This window comes from Varanus komodoensis, unplaced genomic scaffold, assembly GCF_004798865.1.
Source record: "Varanus komodoensis strain SLA01 unplaced genomic scaffold, ASM479886v1 scaffold11, whole genome shotgun sequence".
NCBI lineage: Eukaryota > Metazoa > Chordata > Lepidosauria > Squamata > Varanidae > Varanus > Varanus komodoensis.
Window position 1 is genome coordinate 32873986 of NW_025335317.1, and position 16894 is coordinate 32890879.

Genomic DNA, 16894 nt, shown 5'->3' on the forward strand with positions numbered 1-16894 from the left:
TTAGAACACCTGTATTTGTGAATTAACTAGTATTTTAAGTTGCATTTTTCCTATTGAATTATACGTACGATCACTGTTCTCTTTTAGATGTTATGTATGGGTAGGACTCTTAAGAAAATAAGAAAAATGTATGGTTGAAGATAAGGTCTGTGTTGCAAGCTTAACCTTTTCATCTAGAATAAATAATGTTGATGTTTTGATAACTCATGTGGAATTATATTTGCATCTGAAAGTTATATTCTATATTGGTTCAAGAGTATAAATGCTGTAGCAGCCAGTGATAGGCCTTGTAGAGCTTGACTATTCAAACTGTAAGCACTGTATCTCTTAGAGGCATTTAAGGTTTGCTTTTTTGTTCTAGATTGTACACCATCCACTTAGCAGACATGGAGTTTGAGAAATTAGTCAAAATCAATTTATTTTGACTTATTTAAAAACAACTGCTTAATTATTTCTACTGTATTTTATGTTATAAATTGTTGAAAATTGTTGTGAACTGATGAGAGAATTTTGGCTACTGGGTAATACAAACTATAACAAATCTGTAACATTCTTTAGGCAGTTCACAACTGAAAACTTGCAACAATCTTTACAGCTTGGAGTTAAGTATCCATGAGTGAAAATGAAATGGTGATATTCTTTAGCAGTTCCTCCATAACTCTGTGTATTGCTATGTGAATTGTGTGTGAGTCACACGGTTGGAGGGACATCTTTCTAGGACACCATGTAGCTGAACACTGAAATTCAACTCAGATTAAGAACACTGCAAAGTAAACGGAGAAAAGCAACATCTCCATTAGGAGCAGGGGCAGCATATAAATGCATAAACAAACAAACAGACAGACATCTCTGAACATATGCTGGGTTTTTATTTTTTGATTACTGTGTGCCTTTTGACACAGATCTAAAGCCGCCAGTTGCTGTACGGCCAGGGTAGGCTTGTGCGCTAATTTATATAATACAAATTTTCAGCCCCATGTAATGTCACCCATGATCATTAGATTTTAGGCAAATGCTCATACTCTGACTTCCCTATAGAGCAAGGCTGGGGAACATGTTCTCCAGATTATGCTGGACTTCAGCTCCTATCAGCCTGAGCTAGCAGTAGTCTGGTGCCATCCGAAGAGCCACATCCTCCTCACCTTTACTATGGAGTGTTTTTCTATCACCTTTCATAATGCAAAAGTGGATAGGATTTCTGAGAAAAAGTCTGATTGCAAAACAAAGTAGATTGCACAATTAGCCCAGGTTAGATAAACATCTGTAATACAAAAGGGAGCTGTTCCTTATTTTTAGAGCACTTACTAATTTTTGTCATAATAAGATCCCCCAAATCAGTGTCTGTTTGGTTCTTCCTGTGCCCCATGTTATTCCAACAGCTACCTTGTGAGCTTAGACAGAAGCTGGTTCAAAGTCCCCCTGCGAGCTACATGCCGAATAGGGATCTGAACTTAGATTTTCCACTGTTCTAGTCTGACACTTTACCTGCTACATCACATCTCTTGTTTAGCCATACTATATGGCAGTTCCCTCTGTCCCATAAGAAAGGGCTAGAGTATAAGAGAAGGGAAAGAACAGATCTTGAATATAGGGGTCCACAATAAATGTTAAGTTAAAATTATTCTTAGTAACTTTCTCTGTAAGACCCATAATCAGTTTTGGATGAAGCATTATTTAATATTTGCTTAGACATGCCAAGTGCAGGAGGAGAAATGCAACAATTGCAGTGGATCACTAGAATTCTAATCATGAAATTGAGCAGGTTTGCTCTTTGTTAAACTGTTCAGACCAATCTCCAAAGCTTTCCTTGGCACTTTTCTGTTTTCAGTCAGGCCATTTGTCGTGAGCGTTTTGTTTGCTAAGGTCAGTGGTCTGTGTACTGCATTCTTTCATGGATGCAGTTAGAATACAGAAGCTGAGAAATGTTTCAGCAAAGCTGTCTTATTTCTGTATGGGGAGGAGCTCTGCATTCTCTTGATAAGACTGCAGTTTCCTCAACTTGTGAATGTTTGGATAAATTATTAACTAGAGTAAGAATGGCATTGTTGGGTGTATGTTTTTTGGAAGGTTGGGGTTGGATTAGAGAAATAATAATCAAGCTGGCAGTAATGTGAGGAGGAGGTCAGCTGCCCCTTTAAGCAGTGTAGCTAAACTTGTTTTAAAACAAGTTTCTGGTTGAGACAGCCTGGCTGGGAATCTGCATTACTGATTGATAATGGGCAATCATAATGTGTCCCAGAGAGGCCCAGAATGCAACCTCATAGGGTGGTATACTTCCAATGTAAAGTGAATATTCTTTCTGCAATCTTTCCTGGCATGTTTGTACATTTGAAAACCTGTTTTGACTAGGATAATTTATTTTTGTACTGGTTTCTGTACTTTGAACTCTGATTTTAATATAATATTTTATTATTTAACTTTGGCTTTTAAATGGTGTTCATCATATCCTTGAGATAAGATGGAAAATCAATGCAAGTGTTATCCATTTATTCAAAAGCCATTTCCCTGGAGGTAGCATTTAATGATGTTTAATGCTGAGAATAGTCAGATGGTGCAATCCTGTGTATGTTTAGACAGACAAAAGACCTATAGTTGTTGGCTTACTGTCTGCTCATGCAGTGCATGGTGCCTTAAGAAACCCAGTGTGCATGTTACTGTGGGAGTTCCTGGGTTGTTTAAACTAGTTATTGTGAGGACAGGCAGTGTGTGTGAACAGTGAACTTGCTTAATTGGGAATCAAGGAATGTCTCTTAGTTTCATAATAAGCAAACCTAGAAACTCCAGGTTGTTTGTGGGTTAAGCCAGAGTTAACCCAAGGAGAAAGCCATGGGCAATTTTGAACAACCCAGAATTCCAGGTTCAGTGTCACAAAACAACACAACAAAAGGGCATTAAATTAAATGGAAATAAGTTCATAGGTCACACACGCTCCTTGTTCACCCAGGAATTGTTGCTATGACATGTAAAAAAGGTTCCTGTTTCTTCCTATTCCTCTGGGTTTAATCCTAAATACACCTATTAGGCAGTAAGCTATAAACCCCATTGTAGATTAGTTTGTACATACTGACAGCCCATGGATTATCAGGAAGAAGTGGAAGAAAGCAGGTGCATCACCTGCAAGAGGCCTGCTACCTTTGCTTTTGTTCAGCAGCCAATGAGCAACTCCTCTGTAGGTTAAAAAGGTAAAGGTTTCCCCATGACATTAAAGTCCAGTCATGCCTGACTCTAGGGGGCGGTGCTCATCTCCATTTCCTAGCCGAGGGAGCCAGTGTTTGTCTGCAGACAGTCTCCGTGGCCACGTGGCCGGCATGACTAAACACCAAAGTGCACGGAATGCTGTTACCTTCTCACCGAAGTGGTACCTTTTTATCTACTTGCATTTGCATGCTTTCGAACTGCAAGGTTGGCCGGAGCTGGGACAAGCAACGAGAGCTCACCCCATTGTGCGGATTCAAACTATCAACCTTTCGATCAACCAGCCCAACAGCTCAGCAGTTTAACCCACTGCACCACCCGCATCCCTCCTTTCTAGGTTACTGCAGACCTAAGCCTGGACTGCTGGATTCTTCGGGAGCTAAGCAGCCCAGTGTTTAACCCAACTGCAAATGCTGTTTAAGATAGATGCATGAAGTATAAGCTTCTCTTTTGAATGGGCCCATAACAGTCTGGGCAAAGGAAGGTGCTTGATGATAAAAGGATATAAATGAGGAAGAATAGTTCCTCACTGCCAGTGGAATTGTTATTGGATGGGTGAAGCATTTCAGTAAAGGAGCTGAAATAAGCCCCTTTCATAAAGCCAAAACCAGGGGATGCACTGCTATGTTAGGAAGGCAAGTCATCAAGAGTCAAGGCACTTCAAGGATTGGAACCAGTGAAGCTGAGCTACTGATATTAGCAAAGGAAGACACAGATGGAACTGAAAGAACAAGATGATGTGGTAGCTGTTGGACTGAGGAGGAGTGAAATAGCATGCTTGGATATGAATTAGGACTGGCCAATCCGGTACTTGTGGGCAGAGCCCAGGAGCTACAATAAAATAGCTGATCAGGTCCAGAAGCTTCCCTGATATTCCAGGTTCATTGCTGGCAAAGGTGCTTCAATATGCAGAATCATGCTTCGGGGCACCAACATTTGCATGCAAGAGATGCAATATCTTTGAAGAATCTGCTACCACTGAAATTCTTGGCAGAAACTGGTACTCAAATTGCACTTCTTAGTGGTGGAGCATTGAAAACCCAGCTTTCATTTTCCTCTAAGTTTGCTTTGGTGTTTTTGTGTGGTGTGATTTATAAGCTGCTGTGTTTGACCAAAGTATATTTATGGCATGGGAGGCCAGTGTCTTTAAGTAAGTGCGTGTGTCTTTCAGGTGTAAAGTAGGAAATTAAATTTAAATCTCAAAAGCTGCACAGACAGAGGCTGTTTGAATCTTCACCATGCATATTTTTGGTGTTGGGGCTCTGCTGGGAGGAAAAATTACCTTGGGACAGAATGTAGAAGTGGTGGGGAACTGGCAGGCAGGGGTGGGGTTCATAACTTCTGACCCTTCTGAGCTTTACATTGCACCTGCCCAGACGTTTCCCATTTTAGATGCAATTGGGACAGACTGACATTTAAAGACATGGTTTGCTGCTGTCAGTTATAAGTTCATATAGCCTGCCTCAAGGCCTTTTCTGGATTGAGTTTGCTTTTGTTTATATATATGATTTCAAGGGTGTGTGTGTGTGTTGTGGAGATGTCTTCAGAGGATTCTTGGCATCCTTTTTTCTCATGCTGTGCCTCAAAGTTGATTTTTTTCTGTTTAATTTGGAAGATAGCAAGTATGAATGGACATATTTTAGAAGTACTGCTTTAATATAGTTTTTAATGTAAATGCACAGTAAGTATTCTAACGCTTTGAAGTGTAGTATTGGAGCATGCAGTGTTATGCTTGTAATGACAATGAAATAATCAGAATGCCACATTAAAGGAAATCTATTCCAGCAATCTGTACTGTCAATATGAAAAGAGCATGAAAAAATGAGCAAATAAGGGTATCACAAGAATTTATTCAGAAAATGCAAAGGAAAACCAGTTTGCATTGTCGTCTTTGCTCTGATTCCCCCTCCTTCCATTTTGGGAAGAAGATACCTCATCAGTTAGTAAATGTCTAGGTGCTGCCTCAAAGCAGCTTTTAACTTCAGTAACATCTTCTGTATGTACTACATTTTCTACTGTGAATCCACCCAAGGAAATCAAGTTATTCTGAGCCATTGTGAATGGCCTTGGACTAACACTTATTTTAAATATTGTACACAAATGTTTTTCTTGCAACGTTCTACACATTACCTGATTTTATATTTAAAGATGCAGTGAAATTTCTGAGGTGAACAAAATGGGAAATTCATTTACTAGAATGTATACCTCACCTTTGCTGCAAGTGACAGCTTGCAACCATAACAAAAACAAACAAAAATGCACTTGAAACAGTTAAACTTTGGGAATGAAAGCAGCAGAGTTAGCAGATAAAACTGCAGATGAGAACCATTAAAATTATATCCTTAAAAGGAGGGGAGAACAGGATGGATTTTGCCTAGAACCAAAAAGGTAATAAGGCAAGAGTGCCAGGCAAAGCTATCTGGGAAGGAATTCTGTAATTTGACTGCCACCATGGGAAAGACCTTCCCTCTAGTAGCCAGACAGATGCTGTGTAAAGGTTTAATTAGAGAAGTGAGTCTAGCCAGTTACTGGATTGTGGGGCTGAATATTGTTTTTTAATTGCTTCATCTGGCCCCAAATCTTAGGCATTGTTGTGAACAGGTCCCATCCCTCTTTTCCTACTGTTTATCAGCCTTTGGTCAGTGAACTCCTGCTTCCTGCCTTCTCCTCTGAAGCAGACAAATCTATATGAGCAGCCTGTAATGAACAAGAGATGGGCCCACGCTCTATAGGCATCTCTTTCTTGTGTGGAGATGTAAGAATGGTTAACATCACTGGTGGCAATTTGGTAGGAGAACAACTTCCCTATTGTGGTCTTTTGGTACCAGGTGAAGCCCCTTTTATTTTCCCAGGCTTTTTAGTCCTATAGTTTGACAAATGTTCTTAGCAGTTTTCTAGATCTTGGTACTTCTGCTGGGTTTTATCTTGGTTACTACTCTGGTGGTTTTCTGTTTTAAACGTAAGATTTTATATTATGTTTTACTGTGTTGCTGTATTTTATGGTTTTAAGGCATGTATTGTAAAACACTAATGGGAGGTATGGAATGTAATACATATGGCTAATGGGAGGTATGGAATGTAATACATTCACAAACAACAGGATTAAGCATTTGTTGAGCAAGCAACATTCTCTGTGCCTACAGTTTGTCTAGTATTTCAGTCACCAATGAGCTTACCTATTCACTGTGTAGATGGTTTATGCTCTCTGGTGAGCAGGGTGGCATGTAATGAAATTCAATGCTGTTAATTGGCCTTACATAAAAGCCTGCTTCTTCATTTCAATGGAACTTTCAAAAGCTGCACTTGAAAAATTAAATGGAGGATATGTGAATTTATTGTACTCTGCTCATTTAACCCTCAGTAACCTTCAATGTATTCTAAGTTCCATTTTGCAATCAGCTGAGATGACGCTAAGGAACATAGAGAACTTCCGTGACACTGAATCATGATGAGTGTACATCCTTTGCCATGGTTTGGATTTAATTCAAATGATTATAACTTGAAAAAATTACAGCGCAAATTAATTTAATCTTTATAATTTAAGCATTGTTTTCCAACTTCTAAGATCAAATTTGTTTCCTTAAAGCACTCTATCCTAGGAAATGTAGTTCTGCCTATGTCTTTGATAGGTCAAGCATTTATATTGGTTGTGTGGAGGCACTACCATTACATTACCATCGTTTGTTATCTCTGAACATGGTAGCTCTCTAAAGACCCTCAGATCTTTCTTAGATTTGGAGAGAGAATTTAATAAAATCCATCTTATTGTTTTATTTGTGGAAGGGGCAGATATATGAATAAACAAATGTTCCTCTTCTCATCATGCCCTAGTTTTGCCTTAACATGGATAACCTTTCATATTTGCCCATGATCTCTGGTTTTAGTACTTTGCATGTTTAGCCATTTTTGTGCACATAGTCAATTTAAGTGTGTGAGAGAAGAAGCTTCCAATGTGAACAGAATTTATTATTATTGTCAAGTAGCATGAATAATTGTAAAAGGATAAAAAGTGGAAAGGTACCAATAGCAAGAGAAAGAAAGGAAAAACATTCAGGTGCACAACTTTTTTGAAAAAGGCATCCACTCATTTTGAACTGACTTCTTCCTTAAGGGAACTATAAATATATGCAAGCAATTTGTGCCTATTTTAATAATGAAACATATTAATCTTTGCTCTTGATAAAAAGTTACAGCTGGCCACAGTCCCATTTTTGGTAGAAAATGTGGATATTAAATACATAAATAAACTTGAAACAATACCCTTAATAGTTATGTTTTTATTACATTTCGCACAAATGGCTTGTAAGAGTTTCCTGCTGTTTATATGCATAGTTTCCGTGAGGAAGAATGGGGTGGGGGTGGGGGGGGTCAATCAAACCAGTTTTTCCTGGTGCAACAGGAGGCTCAGAATATATGGCCACTTTTTAAAAAATTCATGTGTAAAATACATGTTATGTATCAGGGTGGCCAAACTGCTGAGGCTCATGAGCTGCATGTGGCTCTTTGAGTATATTTTGTGGCTTGTTGCTCACGGCGCGCAGGCACCCACTTGCTGCTCACCACCTGCTGTAACTGCCTACAGGCACCCGCGTGCAGCTCTCAAACATCTGATGTTTACCCTATGTGGCTTTACGGTTGAGCAGATCTGGCTATCCCTGTCAAATATGCACCACATTTAATGCCAGTGTGGTGTAGTAGTTAATAGCATGGAACTGGGACTCAGGCAGTCTGGGTCTGAGTCTCCTCTCAGCCCTGTGGCCAACTGGGTGATTTTAGTCCAGTTGCAAATTCTCAGCCCAACCTACCTCACAGGGATAAAGGAATAAGATTGAGAGCAGGCAGAGGAGAATAATGTTAAGCCATTTTGAGTTCTTTGTTAGAAAAAAGGTGGGATATAAATCTAATAACAAACAAACAATATAAATGCAAATAATTTATGCATGAGTAAGATTAGAAAAATTGTAAGCTTGTTAAGCTGCTATAGAAGTGATAGTACTGAATTCACCATAAGCTTTCTTCATGGAAGGGAAAGGAAGGGAAAAATTCAGATACTACCATCTATTTCTTTTTGAAATAGAGTGTGCTTCTGTAGCAGGCAGCTTGTTTTTCCCCACGTTCTTCCTGTCTTACAGCCTTTGCATTGTGATGTTTCAGTATTGGCAGTCACTGATCAATAAGAACCCAGAACACTGTGTTGGAGCAAGTGGGGGTATAGTTCATGAGGAGTTACAGTCTTTGATATTGTGACAGAGGTTTCCCATGGGGAAGGCCTTGCTCACCGTGAGAGCTGGAGCTTCCAGGGAGGAGGGGTGCATGGCTCTAGACTGGCTAAGTAAAAGCAGTTAAACTCCTGACGAGCCCTTGATTATTACTGGCCTCAAGAATTATCTCCTTATGTGAGTAGTGCAATGCCAAGGTAAGTAGCTTGCATACAAGTGCAGCAGATGCTAAAATAAGAATAACAGTCTCCAGTTAAATTGTGTTGGCATCAGTAATATGCATATATTGGCTAAGACAAGATAGTAAATGATCTGGTTCCAGCAACATTGCTATCCATCCAGGTATTGAAATATGTTGAATGAATTCTGTAATTACTGCAAACTTCTTTACACTTTAGGATGAAATTTCTGACGTTAGCCAAGCAGGTTCTAAATCTACTACACCAATCTTAACTGCTGCTTCAGATGTGCTTGCACCTGCTGGATTTCCCTTAAATGAAGACAAGGAAGGGCTTGTGAAGAACGTGGACACAGAAGATAAAAAATTGGATATAAGTAAGCACATTGAAGTTCAGGTAGCTCAAGAAACCCGAAGTGTATCCATTGGTAAGTTGTTATAATAGGTTGTAGACTGAAAATTATATTTTGAGCAATTTAAAACCCAAGTTTATCTAATCTTAAATATTAAGAAATCAAAATGTGTGTATGTGCACAGTGTGTTCCAGAAGAGTAGTTACCTGTTAATGTTTAGAAAAATGTACATATTATACACAGGGAACAGCTTCACATAGGAAACAGCATAAAAGTCATGTGTACATGGGTTTGTGTGATTGGACAGAAGCTTATTTCAGTGTCTTTGCAAACTCTGAGAAGACAAAATCATTCACAGCTTCCAAATCTAGTGAAGTCCAAATGTTTAAATATGTCATACTTAAAGATCCATGTATTCCATGACCTTCCCTCAGTGATAGATGGGTTCTGATGACAAAATAACCAGCACCTGGCTTGAACAATTAATGGAAATAAGACATGTTGCAATCAAGTTTTCTTTTAATTGTCACATTGCTTTTAACAAAATATTTACTACTTGCATCCTAAGGTTCTAATGAAAATGAAGACAAATCTGAAGTTCAGGCAATCATTGAATCCACTCCAGAGTTGGATATGGATAAAGACCTTAGTGGATATAAAGGTTCAAGGTATCTTGCTGAGAACTTTTAGTTAATGAAGAGCTTAGGAAAAATGCCAAAGCTACATCAGAGTCCTCTGGTGATGTGTGGGTTTGATCAAATGCCAGAGTCATCAGGGACTCTAGGGCCCATCCTGTTATTATTCAGGGTGCCTGGGAAAGTTGGAAGCAGGCCTAATAAGGTGTCAAGTTCTGCCTAAGGTCTTTACTTGCATGCCTCACTGCATACAGCCCTGAGCTGCCAAGAAGGTCAAAGCAGTGTGTTGTTCAGCTGATAGTAATACTGTATTCAGACTCTCCCAGGACAATATGGGCAGTGGGGTAGAGATTATCATGCAATTTCTGATCTTAAAGTGTGCAGCAGAGGGGGAATGGCTGTATTTCCTAGCATTCTCTCCATTGTGTGGATAGCTGTAGAGGAGTGGGAAAACAAAGAAGATGAAGTTAAAACAGGCACAATGGGGAGACAAGTGTGAACTTATAGTTGATAGGAGGCACCTAGAACCATGTGAGTATGTTGTGCTGGAAGGGAAGCATTATCTTGAGATCCCCTGCCTTTTTCCAGTTAAGGGGCCCATCTCTGGTACATTCGTGCCTCATCATACTGTAGTCACGACTGTTTGTAAGACTTTGAGGAATGAGCAGGTTACGTTGGCATAACTGTTTATGGGCTCACATTGTTGAATACATTAAGTGGTTTAGAAAGAGACATCCCCCCCCCCACACTGTATGTGTCTCCAGATTGGGGAGATCTTCTAACAACTCTTTTCTCCTAACCTTTAAATTCCAATTCTTTTGTGCAGCACTCCTACCAAAGGCATAGAGAACAAAGCATTTGATCGTAATACAGAATCGCTGTTTGAAGAATTGTCTTCTGCTGGCTCTGGTCTGATTGGGGATGTGGATGAAGGGGCAGACTTGCTGGGTAAGTGGGCATTTGAAAAAACTCAGCTGATTGAATTTTCATTTGTTTTTTCAGTTTAAGAAACATGAAGCTTACAGGTTAAGATGTAAATTGTGGAAAGAAGTACTCAAATAATTAAATTCATCTGTGTTTCTTTTATATACTTGCAAGAATAGTCAGGGCCTTATTTCTTCAGTAGGGTTACTCTCCAATCTCTTAAGCCCAGATGTAAAGCCTAGAGTCCTCTAATGCCCCCCCCCGCCCCGCCCGTTGTATCTGCTTCAGACTGCCTTGCTCTTCAGACCTCCAAACTGAACTTCTGCAGTTACAAGGAAAAGAGACAAGCCCAAGTCTCTTGTCTGAAGTATTTATAAACATAAATCATAAATGTGTCCACTGTTGCCTAAACTCAGTAGATTCTATTTTGATATAAATCAAGCCAGTGGCAGTTCATTGGCTTGCAGGCTGTCTGCCAATATTATCAGCAAGAAGTAGGGCAGGCAGTGCACGAAATCTGAAGGTCAGGAGCCTCTGTAGTAGCACGTGGCTCTGTTCTTGGGTGCATCTCTGAATGATGGATTTTTAAAATGTGAGCTGTTTCCAAACACCATATTTTCTTCCTTTGGTCACCCTCTAAAATATTAGAACAAATGGAAAAATCAATCCCATTGTTAAATATTCTTTTAAGATTCTAGTTGGAAAATGACAAGGGTTTAGATTGTGAAAACTGCAAGTGTAAGAAAAGGAGCAATCACTTGCCTGTCTCTTCTCCTGTTCAATTTGAAAAAAGTGCTTCATTGGAGGACCCTCCTCAGCAGAATGGAATGGTCTCTGTGTGCGGGTGGGCAGTGGGGGGTGCAGCTGGAAGGAGGAATCCCCCAGTCAGAGGGGGGCAAGGATTGTAAAATCTCATATTTGCAGTTACAAGTAAATTACAGATTTGATTTTAGCCAAAAGAAGGTCCTTATTTATAAACACAAGATTCTATATGTACTATTATAAGGAAGCTGTTTTCAATTATGTTTCCAGCTGGTAAGGAGGATAACAAAAGCCTGCTTGTGTTGACTCTCAAACTGGGTACCAGAATTCTGCTTGTAAGAGTTAGAATTTTGGGATGATGGCAGCTCAACTATAATTGTAACTTTTCAAGTTAAATGAGCACCCTTCTTTTCACTTCATCCAGACATCTGAAACTGCCTCTCCTGTGTGCCCATATGTGTGCATGCAGAACCATCTTGTAAGGTGAAGATATTTTTGAAAATCTGCCATGGCTGGTGTTGTGGAGGCTTGATTGAGGTTTCGGATAAAACATTACTGATGTTAGCTCTAAACCTTCATATAAGCCTTTGCTAAAATTATATTTTCTTAGCAGATCCTTGCTTTTGAGCAGGTAGTATGACCTTCACTTATCCACTTCATACTCCATTTTTATTTGAGTTTTTGTATTTAAAAACAGACTCTTCTTACTTAGCTTTTGGGTGGGTGTTCCTGTAAATGCTAATTGAGCCAGGAACATACATATACATTCAGTTTTCTTTTCCTGGTTCTCTGAAATTCATTTGGCTGCTCGAATAAAGATGGGTTTCTACCAAGAAGCATTACCAGCTGAAAGAGAGGCAACTGGCCCTTGCAGTGTCCTTTCCATGGGTTTCTTAGCAGGTTGCTCTTTAAGCTTAAGAATGTCCCTGGCAAGAGACAGAAGAAATACAACTAGGATGGCATAGATGAGCTTTTTCAAACCCGGTGCCCTCCAGAGGTCTTAGACTCAGACTTTCATCACCCCTTGCAGGCATATGCTAGCTGGCTATGATAGGAGTTGCTGTCCAATATGTTAGGCTTGGCAAAAGCGTTAATGTATAGTGCTGGTATTTCCCATCCTGCTGAACATCTTTTGATTAGCTTATTATGGGAGTGCCAGTTGTGCTAGTGATTTCATTAAAGCTAAATTTTCTTAATTTCTGTAAGATTAGAAAATACAGTGCATTATATGCTTGATAGTTTAAGTGGTATTAATATACACTTGGTATCTTCTTCAGCGATATTCTGTGGCTCTACAAATGTGCCTTTCTGTCTGCTTTCTTCCTTTTGACCTGTTTTGCTTGTGCGGGTGAGATGAATAATCTGAAACCTAAGCAGAAGATGAAGGTAGTAAACTATGAGGCCTTTCTCACAATTGAATGGCCCTGGTGGGCTGCAGCATCTCCTGGCAATCAGTTTGATTATTCCACCCTTTCCTGTGGCTTGTCATGTTGTATGAACTTGGGACTGTGGTTTGTGTGAAGGCTTTTAACTTTCACAAAACCCATGTCTCCCATGTTTGCACCAACCATGACTGTGTCTTGTATACCCATGTTGCATTGATTGTGCAAGTCAGGTCCATATTTGGGAAGCCTGGAACCTTTTCATTTGGGAGAGAGCTTTCCAGATGTTCCTTCCCCTAGAAGTTGGATGAGGTAATGACACTATTTCCCCTTGCTTTATGTGGAAAGCAGTACCTTTGGGCCCTGAACAGTGATTATACCGTTCTGAAGAGGCATCAGGAGATAGAGTTAGAGGTCTTGCAGTTAAGGCATGGGCTCAGATAATAGCTGGAATGGTAATATTCTCTGGTTTTTCCCTGCTACCTTTAAGCATGCAGCCATGGTGGACATCTTATTAACATGCCCATCATGGTTGCATGCCTTATTATTATTGAGGGATGTCTTACAGTTGTTAGGAACTGAAGGAAACAGGGCCAAAAGGGCCTACAGTGGACAGAGGTAACAAAAATGAAAAGATGAGCAAAGCTCTTTGGGAAAGAATGTAGCCAGCAGTGGCCACATTCCCTACACTTTCATGATCAACCACAGGCTTTATGAGTGCAGGTCTAAATCTATGTTAATGTTTGAGTGGATCCAGCAACATTCCACCCTATCATGCAAGGTGCTACGACTTGAGTAGGACTTTGTCTCCTCTTTGCCCCATAGGTCCTCCATAGATGCTTTCATTCCTTTAGTGGCAGCCTTCCACATGTAGAAGGACATTTTGACTTTTTTTTATGCATAGCTAATGTGGCATTTTATAGGAGTAAGCATTTAGTGTAATATTGCTTAATCTTAAACCATTCTAGAGAATACCATTTTTTGTCATATGTCTTGTGTAAATAGAAGTAAAAGTGCAACCCCATCTTGTTTATACAGAAGCTCTACTGAATTCAATGGACTTAATGTGAAGCAAGTGCGCATTTTATAAAAATGCTTTGTATTAGTTGTTTGATATGCTATGTGTCAGCTATTTGACTTACAGTTCACAGTTCCACAAAATTAGTTAAATGGGATTCTCCAATCTGTTTTCTCTTGGGCTGCATACCCAGGGGAATATTCTGGTGTGTATGCTTTTAATATATTCAGGAATAATTGCTTTGAAGTTCAGTATTCTTGGCTGCTGCTCTCATAATGTGTGTTATGCGTTCTGTTTCATTTTTACCTTGCTTGGTGTCCTTACCCCGCTTCCCTTCTTTTAAAATTTGCCTGATACTTGTTTTTCTGTTAGGGATACCAGCAGTTAAAAGTGTAGTGCAAATAAGAGAGGGAGATTTTTTTTGGAGTGGGGTATGAAAAAGATCTAAAACCTTGCAGCCATTAATGAAGAAAAGTTCTTTTTTGCATACATTGGTTCCAGCTCAAATTCTGTTATGTGAAAACTGTGCATTGTGAAGAGATAGAAATGAGCATAATTCCTGGAGGAATCCTTTTGTAATGTCCACTATTTCTGGATCACTTAGTACAGGACAAAGGGCTCCTCCTCTTATCTTAAACACAAGCATGTAGCAGACACATTGTAAGATGCAAGTTAAAGTGCTGGGGAGTTGGAGGATGAACATAATAGAATGCAGTACTGTTACACTGAGCAAACGAGAGCAGGGAATTTCTGCTGCCCACATACTGAGAACAAAAGTATGACATGGTGTATCCTTGCGGCTGGGTTGTTGTTTGTGGGTCTGATGCAGCTTTTTAGTAACCTTGAATGGTAATTTAAAACAACATTCCCTTGGCTTTAATCAAGGTGCTATCAGCTTTAGTGTTAGGGAATATGGTACTTACCTCTCAAGGGCTGAGAAATGCTTGGTATGCATAAAAAGTTCAGAAGCAAGGTTTTGCTTTGCTCTGGTAATGTCCCACACAACTTTACTGTGCACACAGATGTTCCGTGCACATTCCAGTACAGATGTGTGGTTTCTGTGTAAGCAGAGGTGTCTCTCTCCCCCCCACCCCCAGCTTCATAGAAAATCTCATTTACTCTGGAACTCCATGTGTGCTTTGAAGCTTATGTGAGGCTCTGAATAAGAATACTAGCCCTGTTTTCTTAAGGCACCTGCTTATTCTCATTCACTCAATTTGCAAATATGTATCTGTTTCAATTATATCTTTTAATGGGTGCTAACTTTCCTTTACTGTAGAACGCTTGAGAGTGATCCTTTGGCCCCTAAAGAGTGCCTAGGCGACCGTAGGATACTTTGGATTTTCACTGCCAAGCTTGCAATAAGAGCCCAAGTCTCAGAGCCAGGAATCCATACCTTGATCCAACTCCTGTAGCTGACATGGAAAGAACATAGAAACATAGAAACAGAGCGAGGCAGAAAGAGCCTCCCAGGCCATCTAGTCTGACCCCTGGCTCTAGTCAGCTCCACTCAGGGCATGCCCACCATGTCTAACCTATCCTTGAACACCCTCACCAATGAGGCCTCAACCACCTCCCATGGAAGTCCATTCCATGCCCTTGGGGTCCTAACTGTCAGGAAGTACCTCCTGGCATCCAAGTTGAACCTTGGTTCCCTGAGCTTGGCTCCGTTGGAGCATGTCCTGCCCTCTGCAGGGGAGAACTGGTCTCTACCCACCTCCATGTGACACCCCCTCACGTACCTGTATGTCGCCAACAGATCCCCTCTGAGTCTCCTCCAGGCTGAAAAGACCCAGTTCCCTCAGTCTCGCCTCATACGGCTTCCCCTGCAAACCGGCCACCAACCTTGTGGCCCTACGCTGCACTGAATCATGGGGACTGCTTTTCAGAGGTTGGAACTGCACTGATTCATGGGGCCTGCTTTTCAAAGGTTGGAAAATTGACCTTGAGGAAGGAGAAAGGGAGGCAACTGCCAGGATACGAGGTATCCTGATGGCATTCCAGGCTCCTTCCCCTCCAAAATACTGCCATTAGATGACTGAAATTGTGAGGCATTTCAGAGGGGAAGGAAGCTGGTGTGCCAACAAGACACTTCATACCCTGGTGGCTCCAGGCTCCTCCCTTACCTGCTGAACCACCCCCTTTAGCTCTTTTCCAAGGTCAGTATTCCTCAGAGAAACAGCTACTGCTTTCTTTCAGTGCTGGTTGTGAGGGCCAGCTGTGAAATCAGCTGTCCGGCTCAGTTGCATAGTGGGAGGAGCAGGGTGGTGAGGAATGCCTCCGCCATTTCCTCCACTCTGCACTGGATGCAGAGGCCAGGGTGCAGTTGACAGGACTTGCGCAACCTTGGGTGTGAGTTGGCATGCTGTGGAAACCCGGTTGTTTGAAATGCTATACTCTTTCAAAGACCTGTAAAGTTATAACCCGTGAATATGTCCTTTCTCTCTTTAATGAAGTAGCAAAAATCATTGTTTGGAATGAACATCATTATAGGCATCTGTGTACAGTTTTGGTTGTCACTTCTCAAAAAAGAGATTGTAGAGGTAGAAGAAATACAGAACAAAACTACTATAATAGTTAAGAATGTGTCATTTTGAACTTTTTAGTTTAGAAAAAGAAAAAAGTATGATGCAATGCAAATTTACTAAGCAAAGCATGATAAGGAAATAGTGGATAGACTTCTTTTGGCCTTCTATTTGGGAAACAGATGAATCCATGCTGTTTTATTTATGGAATTTATATCATATCATTTATGAACAAATTGTAAGAATTGATTCAAGGCAAACATAGTAAAGATGTCACCTGGTTGACTTACTGAAGCTAAAGGGCCAAGCTTTTGTGCCCTGCTTATAGACTTTTGGGAGATATCTGGCTAGTCATGGCTAGAGGTGGTTTGCTGACCTAGAGAGATCTTTGGCTGCTCTTAGGTTCTCAACAATATTTTTGACACTGCTCTCTTTTAACTGTTTGTCTTGCTGTTGGCCTGCTTAAATTCAAAACATATTTGGCTTCAAACATTTAGTACTTGCTTTGCTGTGAAATCATACGTATCTCTCAAATCTTTCATCTTGTACTGTGCCTCACCTATGCTGCTCTCCTTACATGAAATATTTCTTCTTCTTTTTGCTCTTCATGGGATGCATGGGCTTTAAAGACCATAATTTCTTTGGTAAGGTATCATCTCATTTGGGGAACATGTGCAAGGGCTTTGCATTGTCTTTGAGCTTC

The 16894-nt window shown here is 40.4% G+C and overlaps 1 protein-coding gene across 5 annotated transcripts in view; it reads left to right on the forward strand.

Annotated features, from left to right (window-relative positions):
• The window catches only part of SPAG9 (sperm associated antigen 9), a 111108-nt gene that overhangs the window by 52332 nt on the left and 41882 nt on the right, over positions 1–16894 (forward strand). For all 5 annotated transcript variants that reach the window (XM_044419965.1, XM_044419967.1, XM_044419969.1 and 2 more), the window contains 3 exons: positions 8813–9020; positions 9514–9613; positions 10407–10528. In XM_044419965.1, the coding sequence (XP_044275900.1) occupies positions 8813–9020; positions 9514–9613; positions 10407–10528 (430 nt within the window). The remainder of the gene's footprint in view (positions 1–8812; positions 9021–9513; positions 9614–10406; positions 10529–16894) is intronic.